The sequence below is a fragment of the Xyrauchen texanus genome, chromosome 16 (genome assembly GCF_025860055.1).
Source record: "Xyrauchen texanus isolate HMW12.3.18 chromosome 16, RBS_HiC_50CHRs, whole genome shotgun sequence".
Taxonomy (NCBI): Eukaryota; Metazoa; Chordata; class Actinopteri; order Cypriniformes; family Catostomidae; genus Xyrauchen; species Xyrauchen texanus.
The window spans coordinates 25,955,593-25,977,561 of record NC_068291.1 but is presented as its reverse complement, the minus strand read 5'-3'; the positions used below and the strand labels follow the sequence as shown (position 1 = coordinate 25,977,561).

The window sequence follows — 21,969 nt, the reverse complement described above, 5'->3', positions numbered from 1 at the left end:
TTGGCCTATCAATAAGTAATGAGAGAACTTTTACTGCTTTAAGTCGAGTCCAAAAATAGCATCTGGAAACAGGACCAACCAAGACAAGAAAATCTAAATGTTATTATAATGTCAAGTATGAGTCATGTAGTTATTCTGTGTGTATTGTGCCAGCTTGCAAGGCAGAAAACTGTTTTTTGCACAAAAGAAGCTGATCCCTGACCTCTGTGAAAGGAAATCTCTGTAAGTGGCAGAAGAGATTCATCACTTGTAAATTCAGAGGGGACTGTGTTTTCTCCTCAACCTTAGCAGCATCGAGCTCCTCAACAACAACAAGCACTGTCATCCTGATTGGCTCTAGTGCAATTGCTTCCATCACTCAGTTCTGTTGTGGGTTTTTATACTAGAATCAATGGTAGAGTACAAACCTAATCGACCGGCCTGGTGATAAAGCCCCAGGGAATTTTCCAGAACTCTGAGAAATGCAGCAATCCAGAGCATGGTGATATTCATCCCAGAATTCCATGCTGTTATGGGAATTTCTAAGGCCAAGTCCACACTAATATGTTTTCTTTGAAAATGCATACATTTTCTTTATGTTTTGGCTTTTCATCCACACTGAACTTTCCGGGAAAACAGGAAAACAGAGATATCGATGAAAACAATGACAGATTTATTGTCACGTGACGCAGTCCAAAAAAATCAAGATGGCAGCCCATGTTGAAGTGGCATTGTTGTGCCTGCTATTCACTTTAAAGCATAGTTAACGATAAATGTTACTTTGTGGAAAATCCATACTAGAACAATGTTTTCTTTAATAAAAAATGGAGACTTTCAAAAACACTCTAATACTGCATACTAGGGATGGGCATTTTGGTCACGTAATTACTTGAGTACTCGTCAAGAACTCGGTGTGTGGGGAACATAGACATGTACAAATACTGAATGTATATATACGGTGCATCCAGACAGTATTCACAGCGCTTCACTTTTTCCACATTTAGTTATGTTACAGCCTTACTCCAAAATGGATTATATTCATTATTTCAAAGTTTGAAATCTTTGCAAATGTATTAAAAATTATTATTATTTTTTTTTTAAATCACATGTACATCAGTATTCATAGCCTTTGCTCAATACTTTGTTGAAGCACCTTTGGCACCAATTACAGCCTCAAGTCTTTTTGAGTATGAAGCTACAAGCTTGGCACACCTATTTTTGGCAGTTCCTCTGATTCTTCTTTGAAGGACCTCTCAAGCTCCATCAGGTTGGATGGGGAGCGTCAGTGCACAGCCATTTTCAGATCTCTCCAGAGATGTTCAATTGGGTTCAAGTCTGGGCTCTGGCTGGGCCACTCAAGGACTTCAGGTGGGCTGTCATGTGCCTTTTACTGAGGAGTGGCTTCCATCTGGCCATTCTACCATACAGGCCTGATTGGTGGAGTGCTGCAGACATGGTTGTTCTTCTGGAAGGTTCTCCTCAGAGAAACGCTGGAGCTCTGTCAGAGTGACCATCGGGTTCTTGGTCACTTCCCTGACGAAGGCTCTTCTCCCCCGATCGCTCAGTTTGGCCAGGCAGCCAGCTCTAGGAAGAGTCCTGGTGGTTCCAAACTTCTTCCATTTACAGATGATGGCGGCCACTGTGCTCATTGGGACCTTCAATGCTGCAGAAATTTTTCTGTACCCTTCCCTAGATCTGTGCCTCGATATAATCCTGTATCGGAGATCTATAAACAATTCCTTGGACTTCATGGCTTGGTTTGTGCTCTGACAGGCACTGTTAACTGTGGGGCCTTATAAAAACAGGTGTGTGCCTTTCCAAATCATGTCCAATCAACTGAATTTACCACAGGTGGACTCCAATCAAGTTCTCAAGGATGTTAATACTTATGCACATGTGATTTTTTTAGTTTTTTATTTTTAATAAATTTGCAAATATTTCAAACAAACTTCTTTCATGTTGTCATTATGGGGTATTGTTTGTAGAATTTTGAGTTTAAAATTCTAAAATTTTGAATTTAATCCATTTTGGAATAAGGCTGTGAATACTTTCTAGATGCACTGTATGTCATATGTATTTGGCTGCTGCATTGTGTCTCATTGTTCCAAAATCTAATCATTAACATAGGCAGTTATAATATAGTGTTACAATAAATACAAAAGAGGGCATGATCAAAAAATAAGGCATAATATTTTGTCATTACGTGAAGACTCGCTGGTCAATTCAATTACATAATGCTCAGAATATGCATCTCTGTTCTTCTTTCAGGTTACCATAATAAGCTCAGTAAGTGTGTTCCACTATTTCTGAACCATGTATCTGCAAACCGTGGTTTCCATGACGCCATAATCATTGTGTTTTTAAAATGCAGTGTTAAGTTGAAAACAGTTTTCTCGGGTACTCGAGTACTCATGCCCATCCCTACTGCATACTTTTAAAATTATGACACATTAGTGTGGACGTAGCCTAAAATAACTCATAATTCTATTTGAAACATCACATTGTGGTTGGACTAAATTTAAAAAATAACTGAAATGGTGCAAACGTTTTTTTCGAGATGTATGTAGACCCTCCCCTTGAAATTGGATAAAATAAAAACTCTAAGCTTCAGCTATGTGCAACCCTACTGAATCACTACAAAACCGATTCTCTTAGCAAAGTTACATAATTCTGTGCATTGGTCACATCAGTGGAAGTTTATTCCCAGAGAGGGACTTCTTCTGTACTCTTCTCCAAGCACTGAAGCTTCAGGAATGTTTTTTGAAGTGTTGGGCCTAGAATTTGCAGGCTATGATGGCTGGTAACCTGAGCCACAGGAAAATGGACACAAGGGTGGCCAGGAGTCTTTTGTCTAACGTCATCATTACCTATGAATGCCTTTAACCTTTCAAAGTGACATCTGAGCTTTGCCTTTGCTCTTGGGTTACAGATGTATCTAACCTCCCTCTTCAATCCATCATTCTGGTTCATCCATCTATTTAAGATGAGAGAGAGAGAGAAAGAAAAAGTGTGAGAGAGAAATACACTTCTAACATGAGCAAAACTAAGCATGGCCGTTTCAGGTCTATTGTAGGCTGCAGGATTCAGCCTCCCCTGCCAGAGCTCAGATCTGGTTACCAACCTGAGTAAAACCTGATCCATGTATGCTCCTCAGTTTTACCTGTCACTCATTCTTTCAGCGAATGCACCACTTGATGAGGCATCTACTCTACTGACAGACTGATATATCGGCCGAGCCGATAAATTGACCAGTTTTTAGCTAAAATGCGATAAGCATCAGTCCCTGAAAACCTAAATATCTTATGCAGTGTTGCTTCTAAAACAAGATTAATCCAATTTATCTTGTTTTAAGGATTTTTAGACATTTTTACAGGAAAACAATAAAAAAATTATTATCAAGAATATGATTTTTTTCCTTAATCTCAAAGGTCTTGATAGAAAAAAAGAAATTATGATCTAACGTTAATTTTCTTGATAAAAAAATATGATCATGCCTGGTAACATGGGCATGTAAAATGGCAAGAAATAGCATTTTTGCTTAGCGTAAAGCTGACAATTTACATAAGGTTTATTTCTATTTCTTCTGCTCCAAACTTCAAACTTACTTCTCTGTCTGCTCATATGAATGTAACACATCATAAGAAAGTGATTCCCCGCTGTTCAAATGCGCTTTGGATCGCATCATTTATATGTATAAATGTTTTCCAAATAAAAGGACTAAATATTAAATGAAACAAATTACGATAAAATCCAAAGTAACCTCTTCAGCTCGGAGGATCATTCGAGACTCCAGCCACCCGAGTCATGGGCTGCTCTCATTGCTACCATCAGGCAGGCGGTATCGCAGCATCAGGACCCGCACCAGCCGACTACATGACAGTTTCTTCCCCCAAGCAATCAGACTTTTGAACACTTGATCTCTCACGATCAACAATCAGCACTGCACTTTATTAATCATCATCTTGTACCACACACTGGACTGTCAATATATTCTCCCCAATTATACGACTGACTGTATATATATATTTTTATATAACCTTACCCATATTTTTTATTTTTATTGTATGTGTATTCTATATTGTGTGTATTGTTTACTGTACATTGTATATTGTGTTGTGTAAGTATGTGTACATTTGTTATGTAAATTGTGTTGTGTAAATATGTTGTTTATTGTAATTGGTACTGCTATGTTATTCGGAACTGCACACAAGACTTTCACCTACTGTTGCACTTGTGTACCCAGTAGTGTGACAATAAAGTTATTTGATTTGATTTGATTCAGTAATCAAAATACATTTTGAATGTAACTGTATTCTAATAACCAATGATATATATTGTAACTGTTGTGGAATACAGTTACTTATATTTTCTATTTTAAATACGTATTCCAGTTACATGTATTCCATTACTCCCCCAACCCTGGTTAGTGGGCAAACACACTGCTCTGCAGTCAAGGAAGCCAGCAATACATCTAGCTAACATTGACAAAGTTATATAAAATCCATATGAGCAGGTTTATATTTTGAAAACAATAAAAACATTGCAAACGTATAGATTAGCTAATCAACTTACAGTGTAAGGCTCATGGCTTGCCATTGTCAGTTTGCTTGTTCCTGTTGCGCATCCTCAACCTGGCAACCACCATGAGCTTTGAGTCTGGGGAGGAGGGGGCAGGGGAGACAACGCTCTCCAATATATAGAATTTGGCCTGCAGTACCCATTTTAAATGCTTGATGTCAATGTTACATATTGCTCCTTTAAAAAGGAGTATAAGTAAGTATAAGTATATTTTGTACTCCAAAAAACGTTCATAAGATGCCTGGGTAGCTCAGCGAGTAAAGATGCTGTTTCGAATCCAGGGCGTGCTGAGTGTATCCAGTCAGACTTCCTAAGCAACCAATTGGCCCGGTTGCTAATTGGCCCGGGTGGGTAGAGTCATGTTGGAATAACCTCCTCGTGGTCACTATAATGTAGTTCTCCCTCTTGGTATGGCACGTGGGGAATTGTGTGTGGACGCAGTGGAGAATAGCGTGAAGTCTCCACACACGCTGTGTCTCCACAGTAACGTGCTCAACAAGCCACGTGATAAGATGCGCGGATTAATGACGTGGAGGCGACTGAGATTCATCCTCCTCCACCCGGATTGTCACTATGCCATCATGAGGACCTAGTGCGCATTGGGAATTGGACATGAAAAGGGGAGAAAAATCACAAAAAAAAAAAAACAACAACAAAAAATTACTGGGGCAATTATTCCAGCTAAACTACTTTTTAATACAAAACTAAAAAGTCTCATCAGTTAAGACTGATCTTTGTTACCTGTCATTTGGCTTATTTAGCCAAAGTGATTTACTGTGTGCTAACTGTAGAACAAGTCTCAACTAGGAGCCACTGGGGTTAAATGCTTTACTCAAGGGCACAATGGTGATGGAACAGAATTGTGATCTCAGTTACTCTGAAGTTCCTGCATTATCTCTGCTTGGGATCAAACCTTCAAGCTTTATGCTGGCAGCCTAGATCCTTGACCATTATGTGAACATCCTATGACATACTGATTGGCTAAAACAAAAAGAAGAAAACAAAATATATGTTTGTCTATATTTACTGAAGAATGTGAGACTTGCTGAAGAATTGTTATGGTGCAAGCACCACTAATATAGACAAATGATAGTTGGAGAGGTCTGACAGCTGCTTGGCCCACTGAATTTATTGATCACACTGATGGAAATTCAATGCTGTCTATAGGAAACAATGTGGCTTTACCTGTTTGGTGACTATACAAAACACAGGCAGAGGTAAACACAAACACAGAAAAATAACAATACATTTCTGATGCCATCCGGCTGCAGTAGTTGAACAAACAGAACATGCACATCACTGCGTTTACTTGTTAGGATGTGTGTGTGTTTATGCATGAAATTCAAGAGTCCTGCCCATAACCTTCAGATTGACTGTGCTGATGTCTGCATATTTTCCATAGCACATCATTTTCCACTGAACACACATGCACACTGTAGGCCACACCTGTTCTTGTGACCGTGCTAAGATGCCAGTTGCTCCAGTAACATTAGAGTCCAGCAAAGTAATGATGTAGGTACAGCAAACAGGATCGCATATCTCACACCAGACGCTTATATCTGGTAGGGCAAAAACTATTTCTCATTAAATCCAATGTATTACAAAGTAATTTCAACACTAAATGTAGAAAAAGTCTTTCAGTCACAGTGATTCTTATCTTTAGCAAAATGATATTTCCTTAAATGAATAATGCACTCAAAAATGAAAGTAATGTCGTACATTAAGGCCAAAACAAAGTCTCTGCAAGTACGTAAAAGCAGATGATTCTAGCTTCGCAACCTGGATTTTGTGTGTTATTGCATTAATAAAATGTGTCAGACCGCAATTCATAACAATGCTAAAATGTATTCTTAATGTTGCTGCAAGGGGCGCTATAGTGGAGTTTAGTGTAACTGTCTCCTTCTGCGGTCATGTGGAGCTACAGTTTGCTGACCAAATATGTTACAGCCAATGCCTACTTATAGCAACTTATCTGAATTACAACATATCTGGTTTAATGGCACAAACGTTTGAAGTTAACTCTATAGCTCCCTTGGGTACTGAGGTTTGTTACTGCCACAGAAACGCAAGAGCACACGTTATGTATGTTCAACCCGATCGCATATTGGCGATACATTGGCCAAGCTCTCGGGTCTGCAATCATGTACTTACGTGAATATGTTTCTGGCTTTGGTCAAGCTCACTTCATTCTAAACACGTCATTCATTCTAAATACGTCACTTATTTCAAACTTGACATATCTGATTTGAGAGCAACTGTGGAGGGGAAGATTTTCAGTGAATCACAACATAAATTACAGTATATTTGTCACACAAAGCTATCATATGTTTTCAGACTGGATGAGCAACCCCCTCAATAATCAAAACAAGCAAGAACAACCCCCCACTTATACCATGATCAATGGAAACATGTAAATGCTTCACGCAGCAACCGCCCCACTTTTCAAGCCAAATTTACACCCTTGCTCATAATACAAAAATATTCAATTTTGCAGATCAAATACTTCATATACTTTACAACACATTGAACATGTATCTGAATTAAGAGTGGCGCAATTCTGTATCTTTTAACTTTTTCTTCAAATAAAATAATGTGTTCTCACTCACTGTCTCTGTGTATTTATTCTTTTATCTCAATTTAGTTTTAAATAGATGCTGACATGGCTTAACTCCGGCGCATGTTTAATTAGCATGACGTGAGAAGCATGGCCATACACGTGTTGCCGATCCATTATCTTATTAACACAATCAACATCATTCCATCTCAAATTCTTCATTTTTTAATCAGTGATGCATGGTTAGATTAATATTTTTGAAGATCTCACTCAACAAGGATCATTTTTAAGATCGCACACACATGCAGAAAATCTTCTTGTGATGCGTGGAGTCCGGCTATGGAAAACTCTTGTTTCTCCAGATTAATCCTTCACTCTAATTGTCATCAGGTGCTCATTTGCGGCCTCTAAAGCGGGAGGGGAATTCGAGCAAGGCTTAATGTCTGCTCTCCTCTGTGTACAGTGGCGAAAAAGAGCGTTTCACCAGCGCGATGTGAGAACATGGCGCGGGGGATGAACTTAATCTAATTTCATCTACACTCTCATTTCCTATTTGATGACATTCATTTCAAAAGTCACTGTCATTGGTTCTCAATATCAGTTTTGATCATGGAAATTGAAAAATATATTCATATTAATTTCCCTTTCAGTTTATTAATTTAGTTTACTTCCTAGTAACGGGTTACAATTGTCAGTGTATTGGTAATATCTTAGTGTTTCTTATATCTTATCATATTTTCATCAAAAATGTTTGATCTTGCATGATCCCATCATGAGGATCATTAACAGAATTAAACAACACCTCAAACAATTTTAACAGTAACTGATGAAATTAACAGATATACCGTTCACCGGCATTGACTGGCCCTTAAGTGGTACAATATTGCCACCCCAACAGGCCTATACATGAGTCGTATTGACTACTTTCATCATACTTTTGTTGTCAATCACTCGTCTACATTCACTACTTCAACAATTCTTCACAATTTCATCATTTGTGTTCCAAGGAAGACAATTGGAAGTTGTTTGAAACAGAAAAAGGGTGAGTAAAAGATGACAGATTTGTCATTGTTGGGTGAACTATTCCTTTAATTCTTCTGCAAATGACACTGGCTAAAAGCTCAGATGACTGAACGGTTGTGTCTATGCATCATAAAGAAACACATTCATTTTGAGTGAATTGTCAATCCGCTGTCTCTGTTTAGCCAAATGCAGGTTGATACTGTAAACTCTGCCATCCAGAGAGAAAATCAGAATACAGAGTAAATGAATAAACCTTAAGAGGAGGATGAAAAATTAAAAAGAAAATAGACAAGCTGGTGTGCAGAGATCAGTGTAATCAGTGAACATGACCCACGTGCAGCTCCTTATAATCTCCTGTGTCCTCAAATTGAGCCAAAACCCCAGATTAGAACCAACACACACCAACATTTTCACTTCCTTTCATTTTCTTAATAAATCTTATTTTTCTCTTTTTCTCTCTGCTGCTGTTACCCACTCAAGGCAGGACACTGCAGGGGAGATGATGACCTCTGCAGTCTGCAGTACCCACACAGAACCACCTGTCTGGCTGATTGCCTGCCCCTCTATTTGCAGTTTATGGCACAGAAACAAAAACACATAAACCAAATGGACCCTCAAAGATGGCAGGTGACATCTTTGATGCTACGTTCTTATTGGTACTTAGGGCTTTAAAGTGCCTGACATGTTTTCTTAGCCACCCACTGAAGTTATCATCACAAACACAACATATGCACTCCCATGAGAAACATTTTAGTAAAAAAAAAAAAAACATTCGGTAACTTAAAAGCAAATAGTCATGTTTGGTTGTGCAAGGCAAAGGGATAATGATTCCAGCAGTGTACAAAGTTTCATATCTACTCATAAATGTAAAATCAAGAATTCCTGAGATATAAATGCATTACTGCGTTTATGTTTTATACTGCAGTAACCAGTACTGCGATGGTCAAAAAGATATAAAAAGTATGTTTGGGTGCGCAGCTTCATAAAATAAGAAAACACACAATGTGTTGTGTCCAGTCCAGTCCTACCTGACATACCTGCAGTATTCAGAGGTGTGTGTGTGTGTGTGTGTGTGTGTGTGTGTGTGTGTGTGTGTGTGTGTGTGTGTGTGTGTGTGTGCTTATACTACATGAGGACCAAATGTCCCCACAAGAATAGTAAAACCTGAGATCACCTACATTGTGGGGCCCAGCCAGCCAGCAAAAAATGTTTTTTTGTAGTTTATGTGTGTTTCTTTGTGTGTGAGAAAGCAATGGGGATATCCGAACAAATTGGCACTGTGTCTACACATCTCACTCGTATTTGCCTCGAACTAAATGAAACTATGCCTTTACATCTACTGTTTGTCAAAGCATGACACTAAAGTGCTCAAAATTACTAGTTTATCCCATCAAACGGGTGGCGTAACCTGTATAAGGTGCTCCGCATCGAGGAGGCGCGCGCGCGCGTCAGTCCTTCAGAGCATTGACGCCATCTGGGAGCATGCAGCAGAATGTTAATGTGAACTGCGGATTCATTGAGAAAATTCCAGCAGTGAGAAACTGAATCAGCAGCGTGAAACGTCAGAGATCACTGAAAGGCTCCTCGCGCACATGCAGTGCTCATAAACACAGCATGCACATTATTATTATTATTTATTTTGTACCCCTTATTTTCAGATAAACTTGCAGTACCTGCATTTTGTCGGACGTAAACACCTCCGTGTCTACATCGCAGGCAATGAGCGTCAGCATCTCCAGTTTCATGTTTATCGATGGCATTCTCCCTCGTTTCGTTACTTGCAAAGAGATAAATAAATTTGTTATTTTTATTCCTCTTCTTTCTCGTGTTCACCCTCCTTCTATGCCGCAAAGCTACTATATTCTCAGGGGCTGAAAATCTGTTGTGTATTAGCGAGGTAACTACCTCTCCGGCTCTGCCCGGTTCTGTCTCTGAGTAAGATGCTGCTCTGTGAGAGCATTAAAGCTGCTCATGCTCTTCCGAACGCACCAATCAGAGCGCTCAGCCGCCACAGTGACGTCATTGCCTCGCCGTTTATTCCGGTGTGCACGCGCTGAACCGAGAGCGAACGGAGAGCAGACCACCGTGTCAAAACGGTTCGGTTTGGCCAACAAACAAGGCCGTCATAGTTGTTCTGTTCCTATGATTTACTTACAGTGCGGAAAACACAAAAATAATAATAATAAAATTAAAAAAACATTGGCTCATTGATTCCATCTACATAAATTTACTCAGAATAGAGCCAAAATGACCACTAAGACATTTTAGGCTACAGTTGAAGTCATAGGTCTACATACAACTTAGCCAAATACATTTAAACTTTTATTTAAACATTAAACTTTTTCACAATTCCTGATATTTAATCGAAGGAAACATTCCCTGTCTTAGGTCAGTTAGGATCACTACTTTATTTTAAGAATGTGAAATGTCAGATTAATATTAGAGGGAATTATTTATTTCAGCTTTTATTTCTTTCATCACATTCCTAGTGGGTCAGAAGTTTACATACACTTTGTTGTATTTGGTAGCATTGCCTTTAAATTGTTTACTTAGGTGAAACATTTTGGGTAGCCTTCCACAAGCTTCTCACAATAAGTTGCTGGACGTTTGACCCATTCCTCCAGACAGAACTGGTGTAACCAAGTCAGGCTTGTAGGCCTCCTTGCTCACACATGCTTTTTCAGTTCTGCTCACAAATTTTCTTTCGGATTGAGGTCAGGGCTTTGTGATGGCCACTCCAATACCTTGACTTTGTTGTCCTTTAGCCATTTTGCCACAACTTTGGAGGTATGTCCATTTGGAAGACCCATTTGCAACAAGCTTTAACTTCCTATCTGATGTCTTGAGATAGCTTCAATATACACACAATTTTCCTTCCTCAATGCCATCTATTTTGTAATAATAAAATGTAAAAATGAATAATAAAAATCATGACATCGGGGACAAATTTATCTTTTACCTGAGGTAAGGCGTCATCTTGCCTTTGAACATGCTAAACTATCCAGTTATTTTACAATTTAAAAGTAAATACACATCCTTAAGGTTTTGAAATAAACAAAGCAAATAGCTACTGCATATTGATCTCACAAATGGGTGAGCAGGTGATTCTATGCAGTAGGCTATTTTGTGATTTCTATGAATTAGTGTTCAGAACACAGAACAATAGAGGAGTGGAACGCATGTCTGTATGTGGGGGTGCATGATGTTGCACCACTCTTAAATAACTACCTCAACCAGCATGCGGAACTGACTAGAGCGAAGAGCATAATGAACTTAAAAGTTTTCTGATCAAGTATACTCGTAAAATGGAACAGGATTGTGTGTAATGTGTCAAACAATTCCTGTTTAGGAGCATAAAAGAAATAGAATAAATTGTCAAACGATCAAGGTGCCTGACCATTGCAGCCCAATTAAAGCCCTGACTGAATGTATGGCTGCAGATGGCAATAACTGTATTTAAATTTGTTAATATTATTATTTTACATTGTATTATTATTATTATTATTGTAAGAGAGACAGAGCGACTGAAAACCAGCATCTGTTGCAGCGATGAACAGCATTGAAGGACATCCGGGGCTTAGCCCAAACCATTTTATTTTCACACTAGCAACCACTTCCCTGTAGTCCAAAGCTGGTGAGAGGGTATTCTTTGAGTTTTGCTCTGGCTGGGCCTGTTTCTACAGTTCCTAAATCTTCCACTCTAGTACTATCCTCAACATCCTCTCTCCTCCCTGAATCATCTGTGATGCAAAAGAACAGATACAGCACATAACTTACTGCAAATCAGCTTCAAACATCTAATTCATCAAGTGCTACATATGTCAAATTGTGGACCAATACCACTGAAGAAAATGTATTGGGAAGAGCAGATCAGTGGGACTGCCCTTAGATCTATCATGATTCTTGAATTTTCATGTACATTAACATAAAGTCATTACAAAAGAGTTATATTATAGTAAGTAAAGTGAAGTAAAACATTTTTTTTAATATAAATAATTTATATTTTTTGACATAAATAGTCAAAATTATGTATAAGATCCTAAGTTAAAGCAATACAGGTGAAACTCGAAAAATTAGAATATCGTGCAAAAGTTCATTAATTTCAGTAATTCAACTTAAAAGGTGAAACTAATATATTATATAGACTCATTACAAGCAAAGTAAGATATTTCAAGCCTTTATTTGATATAATTTTTATGATTATGGCTTACAGCTAATGAAAACCCCAAATTCAGAATCTCAGAAAATTTGAATATTACAAGAAATCAATAAAAAAAAGGATTTTAAATACAGAAATGTCGGCCCTCTGAAAAGTATAATCATGCATATGTACTCAGTACTTGGTTTGGGCCCCTTTTGCATTAATTACTGCCTCAATGTGGCGTGGCATGGATGCTATCAGCCTGTGGCACTGCTGAGGTGTTATGGAAGACCAAGATGCTTCAATAGCGGCCTTCAGCTCTTCTGCATTGTTTGGTCTCATGTCTCTCATCTTTCTCTTGGCAATGCCCCATAGATTCTCTATGGGGTTCAGGTCAGGCGTGTTTGCTGGCCAATCAAGCACAGTAATACCATGGTCATTGAACCAGGTTTTGGTACTTTTGGCAGTGTGGGCAGGTGCCAAGTCCTGCTGGAAAATGAAGTCAGCATCTCCATAAAGCTTGTCTGCTGAAGGAAGCATGAAGTGCTCTAAAATGTCCCGGTAGATGGCTGCGTTGACTCTGGACTTAATAAAGCACAGTGGACCAACACCAGCCGATGACATGGCTCCCCAAACCAACACAGACTGTGGAAACTTCACACTGGACTTCAAGCATCTTGGATTGTGTGCCTCTCCATTCTTCCTCCAGACTCTGGGACCTTGGTTTCCAAATGAGATGCAAAATTTGCTCTCATCAGAAAAGAGGACTTTGGACCACTGAGCAACAGACCAGTTCTTATTTTCTTTAGCCCAGGTAAGACGTTTGACATTTGAAGCCCATGTCCAGGACCCGTCTGTGTGTGGTGGCTCTTGATGCAGTAACTCCAGCCTCAGTCCACTCCTTGTGAAGTTCCCCACACATTTGAATGGCCTTTTCCTGACAATCCTCTCCAGGCTACGGTCATCCCTGCTGCTTGTGCACCTTATTCTTCCACACTTTTCCCTTCCACTTAACTTTCTATTAATGTGCTTTGATACAGCACTTTGAGAACATCCAACTTCTTTTGCAATTACCTTTTGAGGCTTTCCCTCCTTGTGGAGGGTGTCAATGATGGTTTTCTGCACAACTGTTAGGTCAGCAGTCTTCCCCATGATTGTGAATTCAACTGAACCAGACTGAGAGACCATTTAAAGGCTCAGGAACCCTTTGCAGGTGTTTAGCTGATTAGAGTGTGACACTTTGAGCCTACAATACTGAACCTTTTCACAATATTCTAATTTTCTGAGATTCTGAATTTGGGGTTTTCATAAGCTGTAAGCCATAATCATCAAAATTATATCAAATAAAGGCTTGAAATATTTTACTTTGCTTGTAATGAGTCTATATAATATATTAGTTTCACCTTTTAAGTTGAATTACTGAAATTAATGAACTTTTGCACGATATTCTAATTTTTCGAGTTTCACCTGTACATGAATGACTTTAGTCTAAGTTCATTGACACACCATGGCATCGAACGGTATACAATTCTCCATGTTCATCTGTCAAAATCCTTTCATTAGGAGCATTGGGATAAACAATGTTTCACTTTTAACTTTCTCTAAAGTAAAGTGACTGATTAATTGTTACCAGTTTCCATGCCTGATTCTGGCACATCTTTGCTACCCTCAAAGTGTATATTTACTACAAACTAATATCACAAAACAAGTCACACATACATTTTATGCTAATGCTTATTGGTTATCCTTAGAGAAAACAACACCTGATAAACAAGAAAATTAAGCTCGAACGGGACTCGAACCACGGGCTCCAATGTGAGAGGCGAATACGTTAACCACAAGGCTAGAGAACACAACATGATCTCTAGACTTTAAGGACAAAACCAAATGTGAATTCTTACCCACTGACTTCTTTCGGAAATTTTAGAAGCCTGATTTGCTTCATTTTTGCTGTCTTTCCTGCTAACTGCTGTTAACTCGCCACTAAGTAACGTAAGTTGATGTCAGCTCCTCCCCTACCTGCTGCATATTCAACAGAGAGGAAGAAACGTAGTCGCCCATAGGCTACCGACAGCAAAGAAACTTATTCTATAGGCTAGATTATGCCTATGTCTATTTTTACAGGCTGTATGCAGTATGTGCAAAGCCAAAGCACAATGAAATAAGGCAACTTATGATTTCGGGGGTTTACATAGGCTATTGTCCGGTTTCATATTTGTCAGTCAACTTTTCAAAATATATTCGGGGCTACACTCAAAACATTCGGGGCTGAAGCCCTGGCAAAATCGGCTGCCACCGCCTCTGGCGATGAACAGTAATGCTGCAGCTGTTAGTTTAACTCTATTTCTCAGCTAGAGTTTAGAAGTAATCCAAGCGATCATGGAGTGAGAAGATCCTAATGATTTCAAAATAAATTTGAGCACTGACCGACAATACACAGTTGGTCATTGTCAGCTCAACTCGCTCGTAGGACACGCAAGACAGTCTTTTATTGCCACCTGCTGGCTCAAATTCTTATTGTTGAAGGGATGAATGAAAATTCACACATCTGAACTGCTCTTACACATTAGTTTGTAACGCCACCAACACAAACGAGACAAACAGTAAAGCATCCCAGTGCTTATGGTGTGAGCCATCAGCACTTTTGAAATGGCTCTCGTCCAATCAGATTTGAGGACTGGAACTAACTGTTGTAAATAATATATATCAGCATTATATTGGCCATATGCCTCTCTGCTCTATAGATATCAGTATCAATTATTCTACCTATTCTAACTATAATTTTTGGGGGCATTTTTTCCCCATGCCCCCCTTAATTTCTGACCCTGCTGGAGAAACTGCACCATCATGACTTACAAATGTGTATGTGTAAAGACTGCCAGTCTATTTCACTCATGTGTTGCTGTACCAGCCTGTGGCACCATTGCAGCTATCATAAACTAGGGCAAGTTATTTATATCACAGAGAGGAGAATGAGAGAGAGAGAGAGAGAGAGAGAGAGAGCGTTCAGGCACAGAAGAGGACACTAGGAGGAGCAGAAGGTGATGCAGCAGATATGGGTTGCAGGAGTGAAAGAGATAAAAAGAAGAAAGCAGTAATTCTCATAGTTAAAGGAAACGTTCATCCAAAAATGAAAACTCAATAATTTGTTCACACGCTCATGATTTTCCAAACCAGTATGACTTTATAACCTCTATGGAACACAAAAGGAGACGAGACTAACATAACATACTGCCTAACATCTACGATTGTGTTCCATTGAAGATTGAAAGTCATATGGGTTAGGAACAACATGGAGCTTAAAATCGTGTAGTGTAAACTCGGCATTAGGGTCAGTAAATATTCTGTGGATACGTATGCACAAGCAAGAGTGCTGTTTTGTCTTTTGGTATATTTATTTTATAAAGCCATAAAAGCACCCCTGCATGTATAAAATTGTGTTAAGGTTTGGTACTTACTGCATCTGGATGGACCAACTCAGTTTCTAATATCTCACAAAGACAAGCATTTTGACTGTTCAGACTGTTTTGACAGACGCAACTGTGAGTCGCAAGCACATGAGTGCTGTAAAGTAGCCGCCCAAGCTGCGTGGGTACTGAACTGATTCAGAATTGGTGTTGAAAGAATGGTCTCATTAATTTATATTAGGGATGTAAAACAAATATTGTATCATATGATACAGCACTTTCGATATGAGAGCACATGTATCATACGATACATAAATAAATACATAACTGGTTGTGTGATTAAAACCAAGCAATACAACATTGAGAGCTGCGAAACAGTCTCTTCCCCGGAGAGGTGGCGGCGAGTGCTCATAGGAAAACAGAGCAACTAGTCTACATAGGCGAGTTGAGATTTCAAAGACCGATGCCAAACAGCAAATAGATTGTAGTGTTACAGCTTGCTGAATTTTTTTAACGGTTTCATGTCCCGGTACTACAGTACATCAAACAAGTTGTTTTATTTCTGCCATCACAGTGCAAATCTGTGGATTTGCGAGGCAGGAAGAGCAGCAACAAGTAGCAATTAAAAGCCATCCTTTCCCAACATGATTACATGCCTATGTAATATCTATGAAAAACCAGCTTATTAAAAAAATAAAATCGACAACGTGTCACGATACCCTGTTGCCTGCCCTGTTTGTCTCACTTGTCATCCCGAACTACACTTCCCACAATTCCCTGCCCTCATCACTGCCAGTTTCATTGTCCTCACCTGTGTTTAATTTATCATTATCCCTGTGTATTTAAGCCCTGTTGTTTGTTCATTCGTTGTCAGTCGTCAAATGTGAATGTTTTGGTTGTCCTCGATGTTTCCCAGGGCTCCGCCTCTCGAGCCTTCCAGGGCTCCTCCCCTCGAGCCTCCCAGGGCTCTGCCCCGCGAGCATTCCAGGGCTCCGCCTCCAGAACCTTCCACGGCTCCGCCTCCTGAGCCTCCCACGGCTCCGCCTCCTGAGCCTCCCATGGCTCCGCCTTCCACGGCTCTGCCCCCAGAGTTCTCCATAGCTCCGCCTCCAGAGCCTTCCACTGATCCGCCTTCAGAACCTTCCTCGGCTCCGCCTCCCACGGCTCCGCCTCCTGAGCCTTCCAAGGCTCCGCCTTCAGAACCTTCCACGGCTCCATCTCCAGAGCCTTCTACAGCTTCGCCTCCTGAGCCTTCCATGACTCCGCCTTCTACGGCTCTGCCCCAGAGTTCTCCATGACTCCGCCTACCACGGCCCTGTCTCCGGAACCTTTTACGGCTCTGCCTCCTGAGCCTTCCATGGCTCTGCCACCGGAGTCTTCCACGGCTCTGCCCTCCATGGCTCCGTCACCTGAATCTTCTATGGCTCCGCCTTCCACGGCCCCTGCCCTCGGAATTCTCCATGGCTGTGGCCCTGTGGCCACCTCCCAGGCCTCCTGACTCAGTCCCTGTCCTGTGGCCGCCTCCCAGGCCTCCTGACCCAGTCCCTGTCCTGTGGCCACCTCCCAGGCCTCCTGACTCAGTCCCTGTCCTGTGGCCACCTCCCAGGCCTCCTGACCCAGTCCCTGTGCTGTGGCCACCTCCCAGGCCTCCTGATCCAGTCCCTGTCCTGTGGCCACCTCCCAGGTCTCCTGACCCAGTCCCTGTCCTGTGGCCACCTCCCAGGCCTCCTGACCCAGTCCCCGTCTTGTGGCCCCCTTGGACTGCCTGTCTGCCCCTTGTGCCCCCCTTGGATTGTCTGTTTGCCCCTTGTGCCCTCCTTGGTCTGCCTGCCCCCCTCTTCACTCCTTGGATGATTTTGTTTTTGTGGGTTTTTTCATTTTTTTAGGAGTGTCTGGAATCCACTCCTTTGGGGATGGTTATGTCACAATCCCCTGTTGTCTGCACTGTGTTTCTCACTTGTCATCCTGAACTACACTTCCCACAATTCCCTGCCCTCATCACTGCCAGTTTCATTGTCCTCACCTGTGTTTAATTTATCATTATCCTTGTGTATTTAAGCCCTGTTGTTTGTTCATTCGTTGTCGGTCGTCAAATGTGAATGTTTTGGTTGTCCTCGATGTTTCTCCTGCCCATGCTCTCCGTGGATGTTTTTCGTGTTTATGTTTTGTTTTCCCCTTGTGGATGTTTTGTTTGTTCCCAGTGTTGTTCAGTTATTTTGAGTTATCCTGTTCACCCTTTTGTTCCTTTATTAAAGTGCTGCATTTAGTTCCCCACTCCTCATCTGCCCTCGTCTGATTCATAACAGAAAGAAACCCGCAATTACATGAGACTTACTATTCTCTGCTTTCGAAATGTAAACAGGTATGAGCATAAAACTTGTGCACATTGGATAAGCCAGTAAGAATGCTCATAAAGTTTACATGCAAAGTGAAACCCGGGGAAGAGGGCAAGATAATTTTTGCTCAAACTGCTAAATATTATTGGATTGAGTACATACATTGTAAGCCAGAGGTCAGGTTATACTCAGGTGAAAATGAAACACAGGTTTCATTTAATTCACTAACTAACATTGAAAGGAGTTTTTTTCCCCTTGCCACGATCACCTTTAGCTTGCTCACTGGGGGCTTTAAGACTTTAAGGCATGATTTTATATAAAGCTGCTTTGAAATGACTTGAATTGTAAAAAAAGTGATATACTGTATGTTTCTACCGATCGATGATTCAGATCTACAGTATTGCAGTTTCAACATCTTTCCTTCTGAAACCTGTTTACACACAACACCAAAATGTCACCTATGTGAATGAGCCACATTCTGACCTGAATAAAAACAGCACAATATTCTTGTTGTCCTCTTCTTAAATCTGTCTCATCAATGGGTCAGCAGCAGCACGGACTGCTCACCACAGCACTAAAATAAGCAATACAGTATATCTATTTATGAACACCTTATTATATAAAACCTAATATGCTGATGTAACATTTAAAGCCATATTGAGAGAAATGGCAGTGGTTTCAGTCCTGTATCTGACATCAAATAATTTTCATCATAGAAAGAATTTTAAATGGGTCAAATCATAAATGTGTTAATAATATTTTGAAGTAAATTAAAGTACTCTCTCATTACCCTCGATGGTAGGGATGCCAGGGGGTGCGCGATCGTGAGATCCAGGTGGTAAGCGCGATCGTGAGATCCAAGAATCCTGTCCAGGGCCTGTAGGTTTACGTCATCACTGACTACTAGGGCCGGCAATTCCGCTGTACAGGACGCCTCCACCCTGCATGCCACGGCTCTCCTGCAAGTGCAACAAGCCGTGGCACTCAAAGAACTGCACGAGGGTAGTTCTGACCCGAGATTGATGCAGGAGATGCGCTCTGCGACCGATCTTGCCCTCTGGGCGATGAAGGTCACAGTGAGGTCTCTCGGGCAGGCGATGTCCACTCTGTTGGTCCACGGGTGCCACCTTTGGCTTAACCTTGTCGAGTCAAGGGAGGCTGACAAGGTACGATTCCTTGACACCCCCGTCTCCCAGGTTGGCGTATTTGGCGACACTGTAGCGGATTTCGCCCAGCAATCCTCAGCGGTCAAAAAGCAGACGGGGACTATACAACACATCCTCCCCTGTCTGCTCGTCATCAAGGGCGTCCCCCTGTGGCAGCAACACTGGCTCCGCCACAGTCCGTTCCAGTAAGCCGGCCTCGGAAAAACTAACCACCAAAACTGCTGTAAACTCTCAGAAAAGACCAGGAGACTAGGGTAGAGCTTCAGCATGATTCTTTATTGTACAAGATCGGGAGAATCAATCTACGCCAAAGAAGGTGCTGTCTCACAAGGAAGTCATCAAGTCTAACTTAGGGAGGCATCCGTTTTACTTTATAGGCATATAGTAAAACATATATTTTTATATATATGTTTTACATATATTGTCTTTTCAGGTGGTTACAAAGCATTCAGGTGAAACCAAATCATCCAATGGGTGAAGACTCTGAATTCTACTAGCCTTAATCCAATTAGCACAACTACATCACTCTGCCACCAATTCACAGAATGGGGCTGGGGCACCTAGTGCCATTACAGACAAAAGGCAATAGCCTTAGTTAGCATGGGAAAAAAGTTTTACTTCACATGCACTCTGTGCAAAATGACAAACAGGATGCAGCCATGTGTAGACGATCTCACAGAATCACGATTGCAAATACCTTGAATGCCAAATACAATGCGCATCACTTTAGTTTTTCATGTGATGTTATATGAAATACAGCAGACCACCTCATCTTATAGTTACACTTAAATTTGCAATCCCGCAGATGACAGTAGTTCAGCTATTTTAACAGTGTACTGTAGCTTTTCCCGTTACGAGTTACATATTCCAATAATTCATCCGCTAAGTTGAAGTCATTAAAACACATTTTTTAACCCCTCCACAGATTTCATATTAGCAAACTATGTTTTTTCCAAGTCTTTAGGACATCTACTTTGTGCATGACACAAGTAATTTTTTAATTGTTTTACAGATTGCTTCACTTTTCATTTACTATATCACAATTCTATTGGGTCCACTGAGGTCGACGGACGCGCCGGCGGGTCCTGCTGGATTTTTCCGTCATTACAGCGGAAACAACTTAAAATGCTCCGTCATTTTGGGGCATACAGATAAGTGCAAGACATCATTAGAGACTATAAAGGGTCTACTTTTATTTGTGTACACTCACAATAACAACAAAACCTTGTGCTTTTGTAAAACAAATAAAATAAAATGGGTGCGCTTTCAGCAGTCTCTGTGTCCGTGAGTATATTTCTGAAACACGTCACAAAAATAAACTGAAACTCCATGAATAATTATCACACAAACATGAAACACATGTCTAAATAAAGCTTCAAATGTCTACTTTTAAATAATACAATTCAAATTTTAAACAATTCTTAATTTACTAATTAATTAACTAACCAATTTTCTCCTGCAATGTAATCTGTATGTAACAAATTATTATATTATATTATTATTATAATTATTCTGAATGTGATCACGCTATTCATATGGTAATGTGCTGAGGTGATCAATGCAAATGGTAAACGCCCCCGACTGTGCCTTAAAAAGCATCACTTTTCTGCACGTTTGGAAGATGGCACGATACACAGGTGAGGATACTCCTGGATAGTGACGAAGAGTTAACATTTTCTTCAGAAGAGCGAAACTCAGATGAATGTTTGTATTTTGAAGAGAGACTTGATCCAGCCGAGGATACAATTTTGGATGAGTAAGTGATTTAGTTTTACTTACGTATTAGTTGACATGCTATTTTATATAAACATATTTTAATAGTGGGACTGTTTCCAGATTTGCCAGCCAGGATTCAGAGTATTGAAACTTGAAATATATCCTAATAGGCAAGTTTTAGTTACATTTAAATGCTGTTTCGGCTAAAGCAGGTATATAAATTGTATGCTGAAAGATATAAATATGATATATAATGTGATATAAAATAATATGAATGTTTAGATTATATTTTAACTAATGTTTATGCTGCCTCATTATCATCAAAGAAGCTTGTGCTTGCAAATATCTGTTCGGGTGTAAATGTGTCAAATGTGATGTAAATATGCCCATATTAGAAAATCAGTATATTAGAATGATCATGTGACACTGAAGACTGCAGTAATGATGCTGAAAATTCAGCTTTGAAAACAAATGGTATTTTACAATATATTCAAATAGAAAACTGTTCTTTTAAATTCTAAAAAGAGTTCATAATATCCCTGTTTTTACTGTATTTTGGATCAAATAAATCCAGTCTTGGTGAGCAGAAGAGACTTCTTTTATACGGTAGTGTAGGTCTAAAATTAAGTAAAGTCTTTATGTAAAGAAAATGTATAGTCAGATTACTTCTTTTAACTTACAAATTGATTTTGATTAAGTCTCCCCACTTTTTTGAGAAATGCCCTCTGGTCTGATGAAACAAAAATCGAATTGTTTGGCCATAATGACCATCGTAATGTTTGGAGGAAAAAGGGTGAGGCTTGCAAGCTGAAGAACACATCCCAACCGTGAAGCTTGGGGGTGGCAGCATCATGTTGTGGGGATGCTTTGTTGCAGGAGGGACTGGTGCACTTCACAAAATAGATGGCTTCATGAGGAAGGAAGATTTTGTGAATATATATATAGCAACATCTCAAGACATCAGTCTGGATGTTAAAGCTCTGTCATTAATGGGTCTTCCAAATGGACAATGACCCAAAGCATAATCCAAAGTTGTGGCAAAATGGCTTAAAGACAACAAAGTCAAGGT

The 21,969-nt window shown here is 40.1% G+C and overlaps 1 protein-coding gene across 2 annotated transcripts in view; it reads right to left on the bottom strand.

Moving 5' to 3' along the window:
* Positions 1–21,969, bottom strand: part of LOC127656598 (calcipressin-3-like) — a 58,295-nt gene that overhangs the window by 19,684 nt on the left and 16,642 nt on the right. The window contains exon 1 of one of the 2 annotated variants that reach the window (XM_052144988.1): positions 9,808–10,049. The exons of the other annotated variant lie outside the window; for it this stretch is intronic. Within the exon in view, the coding sequence (XP_052000948.1) occupies positions 9,808–9,894 (87 nt within the window). The 5' untranslated portion in view covers positions 9,895–10,049. Of the gene's footprint in view, positions 1–9,807; positions 10,050–21,969 lie in introns of those variants that run through there. 2 annotated transcript variants of the gene reach the window in all.